Source organism: Pleuronectes platessa, chromosome 21 (assembly GCF_947347685.1).
Source record: "Pleuronectes platessa chromosome 21, fPlePla1.1, whole genome shotgun sequence".
Lineage (NCBI taxonomy): Eukaryota > Metazoa > Chordata > Actinopteri > Pleuronectiformes > Pleuronectidae > Pleuronectes > Pleuronectes platessa.
The window spans coordinates 7,560,149-7,576,041 of NC_070646.1; the positions used below are offsets into that span (position 1 = coordinate 7,560,149).

Genomic DNA, 15,893 nt, shown 5'->3' on the forward strand with positions numbered 1-15,893 from the left:
ATTAATTAAAATAAATGCTACTACATTTATATTTATATTTAAATATATTTCAAGTTTGAATGATTAAATTCTACATGAGCTCTCACTATGTTTTATATGTGCGGTCAATATTATATCAGATTTATTTGTTCACATGTCTGTTCAATAACAAATTCACCTCAATTCCGGGGTTGTTCATGTTGCCTTCATGTACCGTCGGTAGAAACCACATCATCAACAAACTACCCATAATAACAGCTCTGACATCAGTAGATTTCTATGTGTCCGATTTATTTTTATTCACATCCACGATGATCACGATAAATAGAACCTTACAATGCAGTTGGAATTTAATTTGTTCTCTTTGACAGTTCTCACCATCACAGTGCATCAATATTGCAAAGCTACAAATGTCCTGCGGTCCGCGGAGGCAGCATGTAAACATTTCGTAACCCAGCATGGCCGCTCCGTTGGTCAGGATCTTTACTAAGGTGAGACTCAGTATTTCTGTTTACGTCCTTTACGATGCTGCTCTGAGTTCAGCATTTCCCCACCGGGTTAGGTCTTTATCATTGATGTTATTAGCCAACAGGCTGCTAACGCTAGCACTAGCATCCCATGAAACCTTGCTAGGTTTGGGTTCCTAGCTAACAACAACGCAGTGTATCACTGTCAGTAATGTTTCGAATGGCTGAAGACACTTATCCAAGTCTTATTAACATCTTAAAGTGAAGATAAAAGTATGAATGCATTAGCTGTGTTTGCGTTTTGTTTGTGGAACCTTAAATGCTACAAACCCCTGTGTTTAAACAGTGTAGTCGTTGTGTTTGCATATGTGTCATCTGGGTATGTCCTATGTTTTCAGTCTTGCATCAGACTGACCCCCCGACCATGGGGGTCATGCCAGGCTGGATGGAGGGCCAGGTCCACCAGATCTGCCCCGGACGTGGCTGCACACGAGGCGGCCGCGGGGGTCTCCTTCCCTCCCCTGCAGACTTACTCGGAGGAGGAGACCATGATGAGGGAGGCAGGTGAGCTGGAGGAGTGGAGGGGGAAACACGAGCCCTGCTGCTGCTGCTGCTGGAGACAGAAAGTCCTCAGAACACTAAACATCTGTCTCTTTTTTTTGTCTTGACAGTGAAAAAATATGCCCAAGAGCGCATCGCTCCATTTGTGTCAAAGATGGATGAAAACTCTGTCATGGATGAGGAAGTGATCAAATCTCTCTTTGAACAAGGCGTATGTCATTTACTCATTTACCTTTTTATCCGAGGTGTCATAACATTTGAATGGCTGCCTTTCTTTAAATCTATTGAAAGACTCGTATGTTTACTTTTTTCCCAGCTCATGGGCATCGAGATCGACCCAGAGTACGGTGGCACCGGCTCGACCTTCTTCTCCTCCATTCTGGTCATCGAGGAGTTGGCGAAGGTGGATCCATCGGTGGCAGTTCTGTGTGACATCCAGAACACGCTGATCAACACCCTCTTCACCAAACTGGGCACCCCAGCTCAGAAAGAGCATTACCTCAGCCGTCTGTCAACTGACATGGTGAGCGGTTAGATCTTTCTTGTTACATAAATCAACTTTCTTTCTTGTATTTTGGAAATAAGGGGGACCATCAACAATTGTAACAGATCACGTGACAGATTTGGCACATATTGCATTTCCTGGAAGCTCTCCTGCGCTTCCTCATGTACCTGTGTCGACATGTCCCACAGATCGGAAGCTTCTGCCTTTCCGAAGCAGAGTCGGGGAGTGATGCCTTTTCTCTGAGGACGCGTGCTGAGAAACACAAGGACTATTACATCATCAACGGATCCAAGATGTGGATCAGTAATGCAGAGCACGCAGGTGTTTTCCTGGTGATGGCCAATGTGGACTTCTCTGCTGTGAGTAACTGCCCATCGTTGTTTTTGCTGTCGTTGTTTACTGCAGCTCATGAATTACAACACTTTGTGCAATAGAGAGTCATTACTATAAGGATGCAATTTATGATAAATTGTTTATTAAATAATCTAATGATTTGACTATAAACTATGAAATATGTGAAATGTAGTTTCTTAAAATATTCTCATATCTTAATTGGTGGAATCAGTGATCCAAACCAGTAATATTTCCGTTTATAATGATTATGAAACAAAAAAGTAGATTCTCCTATTTGATAAACTGGGGTCAAATAATGTATGGTATTTATGCTTTAAAAAGAATTCAATGTCCGAACCCAACCAAGTCCGAGAGAAAATTAGCTGAACCTGAACCAAACTCAACAACAGTCTGTATTTTGTGTCCGTACCTAATGTTTACCCTGATAACAGGCAAGCGCAGTATAAACAAGTCAGGTAAACAGCCCAGGTTTGAGTGCCTACACACAAGCTTATTAGTCAAACTAATTTAATAAGCCAATTGAACATCTGAAGAATGTCATCACAAACAACAGAATCACAGAGATCTATAACTCAAGCATAGTGCTTTAATAGTTAGTATTTATCACAGGCACATGTCATATTGAAATAAATTACATATTTTCGATTTTTCTTTTATTAACTAGGAAGCTGTCAAAACTTCCCAGAGATGTGCGCTCCTATGATTACAACTATATCATCATTGTTATTTTCTCGTGATTGACAGGGATACAAAGGCATCACCTGCTTCATTGTGGATCGGGACACCGAGGGGCTCGAGATCTGCAAAAAGGAGAACAAGCTCGGCCTGCGTGCGTCCTCCACCTGCCCGCTCAACTTTGACAATCTCAAGGTACAGGGAAACACATTGTGCATAAACCAGAGAAATGTGAAAGGAATACACATTTGGACTCTTCCTAACTTCCCTGCTCTTTATTGTAGGTGCCAGAGAAGAACATTTTGGGTCAGATCGGTCACGGGTACAAATATGCCATCGGCATGTTGAATGAAGGCCGGATTGGGATTGCAAGTCAGGTAGACCATGAGATTGTTTTCATTTGATTTAGTTCAGAACAAGCCCAATGTGCTCTACTCAAGATAAGACCTGTTGCGTGTTAACTTTCTGTCATTGTGTCTCAGATGCTTGGTCTGGCACAGGGCTGCTTCGACAACACCATTCCTTACACAAGACAGAGGAAGCAGTTCGGAAAACGCATCTTTGACTTCCAGGTGATAGTCTCCCTTCTTTTACCTAACATGGTTGTGATCGATCACATTACTCTGCCAGCCGGTGCATTGTTCAGCGAGTGCTCATGGTGTTGTGGAACTCTTTGTGTTCCAGGGCATGCAGCACCAAATTGCGCATGTAGCGACGCAGATCGAAGCCGCTCGGCTGCTGACGTACAACGCTGCTCGTCTGAAGGAAGCTGGGAGACCTTTCATTAAGGAGGCCTGCATGGCTAAATACTTCACTGCAGAGGTGAGCTTACTGGGTCAAGGACTTTTCACGATCTTGATGTTCTTTTCGACCAGCATTGAATCTTTGAAGCTCATATTACCATGCTCAGTCAGTCCTGCTTCTTTCAACTGAGATGTATTGCCAGAATCAAACCTGAACTATCTGCCAAAAACAAGGAATTATTTTAGAAATTATTATAATTACCTACAGGGCCCTCCACAAACTGGGTCCTGACTATGTAGAGGAACTAAACTAGATTTGCTCAATCTATGGCTTGCTTCAAAACTTCTGAAATCTGAACTGTTTCTATAGATTTGCTTTTTTATAACACTCTTGCCTCAAGTTAGTACTTAAACTAATCTCATCAGTGTTATTGACCCTTGATTATTCGTATAAAGCCTGTGTAACATGTTTCATGCATTCTACAGTATACAGTGTCGTAATCCTGTCCAGGAAACTCTTTTATTTTATATTTTCTTTTTTTTTTACCACAGCTTGCAACACAAACCACGTCGAAGTGCATCGAGTGGATGGGAGGGGTCGGCTTCACAAAGGACTATCCCATAGAGAAATACTACAGAGACTGTAAAATTGGTGAGTATAACTGGACCAACAATAACCTCTAAGTGACTGTTGACATGTTTTTCCAGACTGTTTGTGAAGTAGTTTTTTTTAGAGTTGAGTTGTGTAACTGCCACTAAAGCCACAAGATGGAAAGAACACAAATCACGAGGGCTGCGGGAGGGTCAGGTGTAGCTGCCTGTGATTGGTCCAGGGTGAGGCGGAGAAGGAGGCAGTGGCTGTAATGGGACTCTGTAGGAATTCCCCCTCTCAGAGTGTCGTTATACAAACATGGTGCCAAGGAAACTGCCAGGGGAACATGTCACTTTTCCTCTCATCACTTTCACGTTGGCTCCCTGGTCCTTCAGCTGAAGCTGTGGCAGAGTGAGCTGCGTAAAAACCCCACTCAACCCAACCCCTAATCCTCCTTAGTCATGATAGTGAAAGCTCTAGAGTAGTTCTCTGTGCAGGGGGGGATTGTAACTTAACAGATCTTGTTTTTTTCTGCAGGGATTTTATTCTAATACTTTGTTTTGTGCTCATTTCGCAGGCACCATTTATGAGGGCACGACGAATGTTCAACTTTCCAGTATAGCCAAGTTCATCGATAAGGAGTACGACTACTAAAAACTTCCAACAGGAACCTGATCGATTGCACTCTGCTGTGTTACACTCCATACTAAATATGACTTTGGTGGGATTATTGCAGAAGCAGTGCAACGCTGTAGAACAGTTTTCATCGAGTTTTATTCCAATTTCAACTTGTACACTTGTAAAGTAGTTCCCACTACCACTGTTGCTGATTAAGTTATAGTTCCCATGCTTTGGGGTTGAAGTTTTATTGTTCCGTTTGCCTTCTATTGTCACTTCTTCATTTTGAAATACGACAGCATTCTTCATTGTATCTCTACCACTTTCCTCTTTGTCCTCGTTTTTCCTTCTGTTTACTGAGATGTCATTAACAAATCATTTCAAATAACTGTCTTTGTGTTGCAATATGAGAATTAATTAAGATATGATTTTAGATCTTAGTTTTAGACGTTTCAGTGCTTTCAGGAGGATGGCTATGGCTGAAATCAGACGTCAGTATTGTCTTTGCAGGATACTGAAATGTCATGTAACAGTTTCATGTCTCGTAAATCCTGTAAAGTTCTGTGCTGCAAAAACGAGACAAGATATAAATATTAAAATTGATCTATCAAAACCAATAAATCTTTTAATATGCTGTGAATCATCTGTTTCTGTCACTCTCACTGATGCCCGTTTGAAAAGTAGTATCGAGTTCTGCCACTAGATGGAAGCATTCTCCAGAGTGACCACAGCACCCTGAGCTGGAGAGGCTCCTCGGTGCAGGGGCAGTAAATTATCATGTCTCATAACAGCCTGTCACCTCTAATGATATTTTATACCAATTTAATTACACCGGTGCTTCAGATGAAAAGAGCCCGCCTGCCTGGCGTAATTGCCTCACTGATAATTTTTCAGGTGAGATTGATCACATTTGGCCTCCAAGCTGTGTAAGATGAGGCCTATGGTTTTAAACCAGGCATGCAAGCTGTGTTCACATGTATAGGACCATTAACAGCCATTACACATGACCCCTTATGTACATGTTACTTACTGTGTATCTGTTAAACAAGTAACAATTACCAACATGAGATATTTATAAACAAGGATGACAAAAGTCAAATTCATAATGTTGTAATAACAGACATCACCAGGAGTCACATTTGGATTCCAGAAAGCAAATGAATAAGAACCTATACAAACATCCATTCTTTGTGTGTCTTTAATAAAAGAAACCGATTGATCGCGAAAAGATCGTATCTGTTAGAATATGAATAATACTGATTAAAATGATAAACCTTTTGTTTTATTGGTTTCCTGAAAACCCAGAATTTAAACAAATACTGTGAGAAAAAAGAAAACAATAACCAAAGGCACATTTACTACAGTATTATTTGACAGAATTCATCATTCTCATGTTTTATTGATCATCTCACTTCCTGATTGTGCTACTAAATAATGATGAAATATTTATCTTGATTATTTTGTCTGTCGTGGCAGAGAATCACCTAAGCAGTGGTGTCGTGATCCCAAATAAAATATTATATGTCATCCGATAAGACATGTTTTCAAATAAATTAGGCTTTGTAATATGATAGAATTGTGTGAAAATATTGTTGTAGATATAAACTTTTACTTCTAAGTGATTTCAGTGTTTTCTCATCACTCTGAGGGGAATGACAGCTCGGACGGACAGATATTCTAGAATATATTTAATAGCATCAGGTCCGTGTTTGCTGACAAAGCAGTGAAGTGGAAACAGGGGCCTGTGTTAGCATCACTGATTGAGTGTGTCCTCCGTTTTCCCCTCTGACCCACTCCGACTTGTTCTGTGTGTGGAACGAGCCCCGGTTTAATGAACATAATCTGGTGAAAACACAGCTATCCTGCTTTTCACTTGGAGCTGGCAAACGCAGCTCAAGCAGCCTCTTTCTCCGCCCCCATCTTTAACACAGCCATGAGACCTCTAATTATGCAGGGATTCAAGTAGCTTTCCACAAAACACAGTGTTGTCCTTTAGAGCTGGAGAGCTGCTCCACGAGCTGAAAGGACAGGCTGCATGTTTGCAGGTTGAGCAAATTCAATTTGTGTGATTAGCTCCCCTGCATCTGCTTCAGGTTCGGGCTAAATCATAAATGCTGAATTCACTCTGGGTCCCTTTTCTATATTTCCGAGGCAACTTTCACCTCAAATTATCCTAAATAGGTGCATTTATATCACTGCATTGACAGATATAACTTCTGTGTTGGATGTTGTTTTTTTCTCAGTGACAGATTTAGATTAAAGAGAATCTTATACACTCTGCATGTTGCATTCTCAATATATTATTGCAAGTTATCTCAATCTGAAAGCAGAAACAATACAGAGTAAAGCCCACTGCTCAGTTTCTACTAAATTATCATCTAATCTGATCACATACAATCTGCTGCAGCCAAACACCAGCCAGTGTTGTTATAATCTGTGACAGAGACAAGACTTGCTGTTCCATTGCATTACACCACCTGCTGCCTCTGTGCGTCTGCAGCCTTTTGTGCCAAAGCTGATTTGAAAAGCCTTTATCACAATGGCATAAACATTCAATTTGATGTCCGCCCGTAGCACTTCCTGCCTAATAAAATTACACCGAAGTCAATGAGCTCCGGTGCAGGTGAAGTGCACGGTGCATATTGCTTTCCCGTTGCACAGAGGTGGAACAGGGGGATGCTGGCACGGAAGCAGATGGATCAGGTTGAAATGTGTATCGAAAAATTCAAGTCAGCAAATTGTGTCGTTGAATATAAATATAAGACTTATTAAGTTGGATGTTGCTTATTTTTTATTTGTCTTTTGTATGTTTTGGTGGCTTTCGTGATGCGTAAAATCTATGCGTAATTTGCGTAACCATTGTGCCAAGGCCAAGTTAAAGTGTGAGGATCTCTGGACCATTGATTGAATTTACTGGCCGGTGATTGTGCTGCGCCTCCCTTAAAACATTGAGACATTTTCCTCTTCCCTCTAATTGGATGATAAGTGTGCGCCTACACTGTTGAGCCCGGAGCCAAAACGCTTGCGCGCGGCCTTTCTCTTCTGAGTCTATTCTCGTCACAGCCCCCTGAGGTTTCATCTCAAATCCCATTTGCTATTTTACCTGCCCAATAGCAGAGACCGGGCGCGTTTTAACTTGGTCGGCATTTTTTTGATTCCATCATTCCATCCATCCAGCGCATGTTTGACGCACTGATCCCTGCGCTCTCGCTCCGATCATCCTCAGGAGGTGGACGCACGCAGCTCGGTGTGACTTCTACTCTCTCTCTTTCTCTCTTCCTCTCATACATCATTTTATCCGAGGAGATCTTTTCGTCAGGTGTTTCTCCCCCCTGGTAAGTTCTGTTTGATGGTGATCCACATCGGACAGTAAAACGGTGATGGCAGACTCTGATGCGCAGGAGACTCGCCAGCCAGCAAAAGACTCACCCTTCTCCATAAAGAACCTGCTGAACATCGAGGACAAACCCGCGAAGCAGAAGAGCTTCCTGGGCTCGTCCAGAGGAGTGTTTGAGGGCAGCTTCTTCTCCCGGCTCGGTGAATTATCTTTCCCTCGGTTTGAGCTGCCCTCGCCACAGAGGATTGGACTCTCGGGGCAGTATCTGGACAGAGCGTCTACCTGGTGGTATCCATACACGCTTGGGGCTCATCTGAGGACCGGAGGTGAATATTTTTTAAATCTGCATATGAGGAAATTGCAGCTTTTTGCTCTGAAAAAATTGAGTGGTTTTAATGCAAAAGGCCGTTTTTGCACATTTCATTTCATGGAGACTGAATTGTTCTTAGAATAATTATTAATTCTAAGGAGCCATGTCCATAAATACTTGATTAAAAATCGTTATTACAAAACGCATGTTTCTGAATATGCAATTAATTAAATACATGCGGTTGCCACTGTGGGATCATGTTTAAAAACTGATAAAATGTTTGTTTTTCCTTCAGTGTCTGAGAAGGCAAACCCGAGGGAGGCATCCCAGGCACCGGACAGGCGCTCCCCGGACATCCAGAAAAGTGACCTGCAGGATGTCAAAGAGGAAAGCGCCGACGACGAGGTCACGCTGGACGAGAGCGACGCGGAGGAGCCGAAGAGAGAGCTGGACCCGGAGGACGACTGGAGGAAAAAGACGGACGAGCTGGACGCCGACCAGAAGCCGTGTCGGAAGAAGAAGACTCGCACAGTGTTCTCCCGGAGCCAGGTGTTCCAGCTGGAGTCCACCTTCGACATCAAGCGCTACCTGAGCAGCTCGGAGCGCGCGGGCCTGGCCGCGTCCCTGCACCTGACGGAGACGCAGGTGAAGATCTGGTTCCAGAACCGGAGGAATAAGTGGAAGAGGCAGCTGGCCGCGGAGCTGGAGGCGGCCAACCTGAGCCATGCGGCGGCGCAAAGGATTGTGCGGGTTCCCATACTGTACCACGAGCACGGGGGCCCGGACTCGACCGGGAGCTCCTCTGCAAACTCACCGGGCAACCAGTCGCTGTTGGCTTTTCCCCACCACATGTACTATTCCCACCCGGTGCCACTGCTGAGGCCTGTTTAACACTGACTGCGTCCATTCAGCTGTAAATATGTTTTTAAACGAGAGTGAACTTCAGCGAATAAAATTAAAAACATTTTGTATATTTTGTAGATTAATCGGACACCATGTTATTTCATATTGTTATTATTATCATTATTATTATCATCATCATTATTATTATTATTATTATTATTATTATTATTATTGCTATTATTATTTGTCCTTTATCCTGCTGAAGTGTAAGAAACACACAAAATACCTATTACAGCCCCCACTCAAAAGTTATAATTATTATTCTTGTTATTATTATAGGTGAAATCATTACGGTTCTTAAAGTGGTTGCTGTTCCCTTAGGAAAAAAAAGAACTTGCTTTAAACAGGGTTTACTGTCCATATGTATTTTACAGAGATTTGTGTCAGTGTTTGTACAAAACATGTGGAATTTAATATTTTGGCATTTTCCAACATTGTGCAATATTTCTGGCTTCACATTAGACTACCTATAGTTACACTTTTGCAGGAAAAACAAATATAATTTTCTCTTTGTCATGTAATAGTGAGGACAATCATGTGATCCTTGACAAAATAACCAGAAAAGTTGCAGGAGATGTCATTGTTTTTAAGGATGCAATGTTTTGCCGGTGATTTTAAAGCCATGAAAGAGCCAAAAAACCCAATGTTTTTTTGTGTGTATGTTTTTCCTCTGATATTGTTATTGAAATTCTGTATATTCTATGGTCTTACACTCAGTAAAGATTTCCTTCCAAAAAGAAATATGTTCAAGAGTGATGTACATGAGGGAAAAGAAAGGATTGTTGGTTTAAATCATGTTGTTAAAATCTTGGTTTTCAAACCTTTGTGAGTATGGAGTGATGTGTTAATCGTCAAATGTCTATTTTTCAAATATCTAAGGCACCGTGCAGGTATTCGAGAGATAAAAAAAAAAAACATAAAAACTTAAATAATGTTGAAGTTAAATAATGATGGTCAGTTATTTTTATTTGATGACTTGAGAATTGTGTCATTCAATTACATTCAATTTCAAAGACCATTTGAGAATTGTGTTTCTTCATCGGAGAATATTTGATTCAGACACAAACATGATCTCTTGCAGTATTGATCTGCTGCATATACAGCCTTATATCCTTTCTTTAATAATCAATAATAACGCTAAAACAATAGGCTGTGATTATTAAAACATATAGGCTGTAGATGAAAGTTGTTACATGGGAATTAAAAAGCAAAGAATACATTTAAAAGCAAATTTTTCATGAATCCAATCATATTGGGCATTTCTTCTTCTTTTGCATCTGAGAAGAGGACTCACTTTTCACCCGTGGGTTTTAAAAAGTAAAAACAAATACATTTTCATTTTTATTATTATAACATGACCTGCTGGCCTATATAGGAAATTATTTTTATTAAAATAGACCTTTTGGGGCAAACTCAATTCACACAGAAACAGAAAAAAAGTTTATCTTACAACAACTTATATGTGTTAACATGGAAAGACAATAGCTGTGTGTAGATTATTGTGTCTCATTAAAAAATTACCAATCTCTTACTTTACTATGGCCCTTGAATTATAGTTTTTTATTATATTTAAATTGTATTAATTTGTATGAAAGATAGAATAACAGAAAACAAACGTGTTTCTGAGAGAAAGACAGAGAGGTGGAGAGAGAGAGGTGGAGAGAGAGAGAGAGAGAGAGAGAGAGAGAGAGAGAGAGAGAGAGAGAGAGCAGTCCTATGTCACGTGATCTGTACTGAAACAACGGAAGTAAACGTCGGTGTTCGACCGGCCAATCACATCGCAGGCGGGAATTCGAACGTTCATTCCAACCAATCAGCCTCCTCTGTCTGCAGAGCTCAGCGCTTGCTAGGAGGGGAGTTAGCTTAGCGCAGACACATTTAGCTGTTCGGCTTTTTTCCACGTTATTTATATGATTACATTACCGTAAACCAGCGCGAAATAAACAAGCGCAGTTAACACAGCATCGATTTCGTCTGAAAGGCTCCGAACCGACACGGTAAGTGAAATAAAACGCCTCATGTCAGCGTGTGTAGCCCGCGTTGTCTTCACTGTTAGCAAACACGGCTAACAACAGGCGTGGGCTTGGTGTAATTGCTGGAGGATGTGGAGCGGTTCGCGGTGATTTGGAAAAAAAGCAAACGCTAGACACGATGCGAACCAAACTTAACCTTCCATCGAGCTCCAGTAACAGATCGTCTTTTTTTAGGGAGCTCACATGGCGCATGCTTAGCCCTCGGTTGCGCTTGTTAGCTAAACTCGTAGCCAATGTAAGCGGGCACGGCTAATAACAAGCAGGAAACACATTGATCCTCACGTCAGACGGTGGAAGAGGCTACTTCCAGGGAGTTCAGCGAGAAGACGAGCTTAGATCATTGAGGCATATCCAGTCATATCGACAAGGACCCGTTTGTTTATTATTGGTCAACAATGTGAGGAGCTCTGGCGTCAAATGTCATTAATAATACTGTTTTAAAATATCACATTTCAGAGTTATTACGTTTGATATTTAGAACCAAACAACACATATCAGTGGATCATAATGAAGTTAGGTATAAAGCCCATCAAATAAATAATAAAATTGTGAAGCTTTAAACATATAATGTTATAATAACAATGATAAAGTCTAAAGACTCCATAGTTTTATTTAAAGCATCAGTTTGTGGCGTTAAACTGTGTTTTAAAGTTTAGTTTATACCTTCTATATTGTCCATTAGTCTTGATGGTTATCGTCTCCCTTCTTGCAGATGACAGGCTCCAATGAGTACAAACTGAACCAGGGACCAGAGGACACCATCTCTGCCGTCAAGTTCAGCCCCAGCACAACTCAGTTCCTGCTTGTGTCCTCGTGGGACTGCACGGTCCGTCTCTTCGATGTCGGTGCCAACACCATGCGGATGAAGTACCAGCACACAGCTCCAGTTCTTGACTGTGCTTTTTATGTAGGTCACAGATGTTTGTATATATTGTCCTTGTTGTCTCGTCAAAGCTTTTGTCTGATATATCCAGATAATAATCACCTTTTAACTTGCAGGACCCAACACATTCCTGGAGTGGAGGATTAGATGCACAGTTAAAAACTCATGATTTGAACACAGACCAAGGTACGTTGCAAACCGGTTAAGTAGCAATAAAAGCTTCCAGGCAGTATCACAACTCCTCACATCTGAGAGTGTAATGTGCTGAATTTTTTCATTCTACTGACTGCTGCACTATTCTCTTTAAACAGATACAATAGTTGGAGCACACGACGCTCCAATCCGTTGTGTGGAGTACTGCCCAGAGGTTAATGTCATGGTAACAGGAAGCTGGGACAGATCGGTTCGGCTGTGGGACCCGAGGACGCCCTGCAACGCTGGCACCTTTGTTCAGCCTGAGAAGGTAGAGCACAAGGGGCATGCACTTGTCCTTTTAAAGATATTAATAAGACAAGTATGTTGGGTCAGAATCACTTAAATTTAGTTGTTATAGTACAGTAACTCTAGGATGGCAAGATTTAACGATTGTGTTTACGTACAATTGTTAGTTCCTTGCCGAGTTGATTTGTATTTATAAAATAAAATATTCTCTTCAAAAAGTACTTGCATTTGACCTGATGTTGATGATACATCATGATAATATTGATGATAAATATGAGTTTATTGTGAACACTTTAAACTACAGTATGAATGAGAGAAAATGGGAACTTGGTGAAAAAGGTGACATCTCACTGTTACCTTTTTTTGTGTGTATTGCTTGTGTCATCTCCCTCTTGTCTCATACATGTGATCTCTCTGAAAGGTGTATACGCTTTCTGTGGCCGGAGATAGACTAATCGTCGGCACAGCTGGAAGAAGAGTCCTGGTGTGGGATCTGAGGAACATGGGCTACGTACAGCAAAGAAGAGAGTCCAGTCTTAAGTATCAGACACGCAGCATCAGAGCTTTCCCCAACAAACAGGTACCTTTCAAATCCCAATCGATTATAGTTTACACAGTACTAATAAAAACTTGCACTGAACTGTTGACGGGTAATTTACTCATTAGAGAGTATCATTTTACGAAACAGATTCCTGTGTTAATGTGAAGAAGTGGAATGGTAACTTGGTATTTTGTGTCTTGGCTGCAGGGCTACGTCTTGAGTTCAATCGAGGGACGTGTAGCTGTGGAGTACCTGGACCCGAGTCAGGAGGTTCAGAAGAAGAAATACGCTTTCAAATGCCACAGGCTGAAGGAGGATGGAATTGAGCACGTTTACCCCGTCAATGCAATCTCATTTCACAGTGTTCACAACACCTTTGCCACAGGTACGACTCGCTCAATAGTAGTTGCTTCATAAAAACAATGTTTTTGTTTCTGTAATGGGATAATTTGTTTTTGCAAAGCTCAGATGTACCTGTAACCTTCAGCATTTAGCTGCCAAGGTCACACATGGAGCAAGCTGTCATTATAGATCCATATCTCAACACATTTTAAATCTTTTGAGCTTGACCTTGGGTCTCCCCTTCGACCAGGTGGCTCGGACGGCTTTGTGAACATCTGGGACCCGTTCAACAAGAAGCGCCTGTGCCAGTTCCACCGGTACCCGACCAGTATCGCCTCCCTTGCCTTCAGTAACGACGGCACCATGCTCGCCATTGCCTCCTCCTACATGCAAGAAAAGGGTGACATCAGCCACCCGGAGGATGCCATCTTCATCCGCCAGGTCACAGATGCTGAGACGAAGCCCAAGTGAGTCTTCCTCGTCCCTCGGGTGTGTACTCCTGCATAATGTGGCACCTTGCCTCTCACTGAATCTATGAGCAGCTGTATTTACAGGGAGCACGTCCACCTGCAGCATATGCCGATCTTTATCTCAGCTCGTCCACTTTTCAATATCCGACAGTTGAAAGATGCACAGATGAGAGCTCCTCCTGTGAGTCTTTGTATCTGTGCTGTCATAACAGTCACATGGAAACCTTCTGCTGTACAAAGTGATGCAGTACATTATAATAGTGAATAAAGTGGCAGGATCACAGTGTTAAATTGAAGGTCACATTGATTAAATTGTTAAGTCTATAAAATGACAAGATAGCAGGAGATGTCTTCAGATAGCTTTGCTTTGTCCAACCAGCAGCTTAAAGCCAAATGATCATATTTATTATCACACGGAACAGAGAAGCCAACAGGTTGTTATGTTTGAGAAACCGTGATATGGAATTTTTGGGGTTTTAAACTGAACTATGTTTTCAGTATTTCATACCTTGCTTCCATTTAAATGGGCATTTGCAAATCAGTGTTTGAACATGCACTGCATTAAATATTCCATGCAGTATATCACAAGACATATTTAACTTGAACATTCACAACATTTAGGTGCAACTGTTTATTTGTTGGTTTAATGATTTCACTTCAGAAAGATTCTCCGACCGGCTGCTAAGAATATTTTTGTGAAAAAGAGCAATGATGACATTGACCTTGTGCCAATAATGTCTGTATTTCCAGATCTTTGTTCCATTATATTTTCCATTTGTGGCAGTTGAGGGCGTTCATACACTGTCTGGCTTCAGTTCAGCTTTTCATACAGGCTGTTATCTCACAGAATAAACAGGCTGGTTTTCTCTGTATTTTCGTTTATCTGCCCTACATCATCATTAAAGGGTTAGGTTAGTATAGCTCTCTCCACATTAGTCAATTAGACTGAATGGATGTCAAACCTCAGACCTAACTATAGTATTGAATGTAGCACAAACTGCTGCAGTTATGACTCCTAAGTTGATCGAATATCTTCTTTTCTTCTTTACAGGTCAACCTAAGTCCACCTTGCAACAGTTCCCACTGCGTGTGTTTGGGTTATCTGCTGGTATCCAGTGTACCATTATCAAAATGTCTCCTGTCATTTCTTTCTGTTCCATACAGTTGATCTTTTTTGTAACTGTTGTCTGTTAAAATCTTTTCTGTTCTGGCTCTTGTTATGTAGTTCTCTTTTTTTCATGTATGTTCCAATGACCATGCATTGTTGTCTGATTCAAATACACCTTTTTCTGCTTTTGCATGGTCATCAACACAAACTGATGTTGTGGTCTTTTTTGTTGACTCGTAAATTTTTAACACTGAAACTTTTTGAGCTCTGTTTGTATAATAAAACATTGATCAACAGCACAAACGCACTGTCACATTTACTTACTGCCAAAAAGAAAACCTGAGAGAAATCCCAGGAATGTGTCTGGGCAGAAAAGCTTCTCTTCACGATGTGTTGAGGGAAAGCGATGATCCACTCGTATTGCCGAAGGCTCCACTTGCCCCCAGACAGTGACCTCTGCTGATAGACATCTGAGGTCTGCGGCCTAAACCAGATCCTGCTTTATCACCAGGGGGGAAATATGGAGAAAACAACTAAACTGGATGAACTGGCTGCGTCTGGCAAACTCAAATAAAAATGATTAAGAGGCTCTTTTTTTGGATTTCTCAAATTTCTTTGAATGGTGAATTATCCGCTGAGAACCCTAAATGGTGAATCCACGTTAAATTGGGGCTGAAGCAGAGTGCTGTCAATCCTTTTAGTTTCATTGTACTGTGGGTTTGCTATGAACCTGTTAATTGAGAAATCCATTTAGAAATTAAATATATTTTTTGATATGATCAATATTTAGGGGTAGGGGTCATACTTTTCCATCAACAATTGTGAATTTATAGAGTCAAGTTTTCCAAGTTGTTACACTGGTGACTGTCGGGTGCAGGACACGCATTTTTGTATACCTCTCAGCAGCCATTGTCCAAAGGGGTTTTGTCTTTCTGGTTGTCCGTCTGTTCTCAGGTCCACGTCAGAAGGAGAAGGTCACGTGTTATTGTTGGCAGAGGCGTACAGTTTCAGAGCCAGTAATTCAAAAGTAT

General features: G+C 41.4%; 3 protein-coding genes across 4 annotated transcripts; all 3 read left to right on the top strand.

The window, feature by feature from the left end:
- Positions 1–401: 401 nt before the first annotated feature.
- On the top strand, positions 402–5,134 carry acadsb (acyl-CoA dehydrogenase short/branched chain). The gene is made up of 11 exons (XM_053413557.1): positions 402–470; positions 845–1,010; positions 1,118–1,218; positions 1,324–1,530; positions 1,701–1,871; positions 2,611–2,736; positions 2,826–2,918; positions 3,024–3,113; positions 3,226–3,363; positions 3,837–3,936; positions 4,454–5,134. Exons 1-11 carry the CDS (start codon positions 438–440, stop codon positions 4,528–4,530), a joined length of 1,302 nt encoding a protein of 433 aa, XP_053269532.1. The 5' UTR covers positions 402–437; the 3' UTR covers positions 4,531–5,134.
- Positions 5,135–7,874: 2,740 nt separating this feature from the next.
- hmx3b (H6 family homeobox 3b) lies at positions 7,875–9,032 on the top strand. Its single transcript, XM_053414206.1, has 2 exons — positions 7,875–8,157; positions 8,437–9,032. Exons 1-2 carry the CDS (start codon positions 7,875–7,877, stop codon positions 9,030–9,032), a joined length of 879 nt encoding a protein of 292 aa, XP_053270181.1.
- A 1,822-nt stretch (positions 9,033–10,854) lies between these two features.
- bub3 (BUB3 mitotic checkpoint protein) lies at positions 10,855–15,453 on the top strand. Of its 2 annotated transcripts, none has more exons than XM_053413666.1 (8): positions 10,855–11,041; positions 11,790–11,984; positions 12,077–12,146; positions 12,272–12,423; positions 12,823–12,981; positions 13,150–13,327; positions 13,535–13,773; positions 14,806–15,453. In XM_053413666.1, the coding sequence occupies exons 2-7, from the start codon at positions 11,790–11,792 to the stop codon at positions 13,753–13,755; spliced, it is 975 nt and encodes a 324-aa protein (XP_053269641.1). In that variant the 5' UTR covers positions 10,855–11,041; the 3' UTR covers positions 13,756–13,773; positions 14,806–15,453. The 2 variants fall into 2 exon arrangements, with proteins under 2 accessions (XP_053269641.1, XP_053269640.1); XM_053413665.1 differs by having other exon boundaries at positions 13,535–13,751.
- The last annotated feature ends 440 nt before the right edge of the window (positions 15,454–15,893 follow it).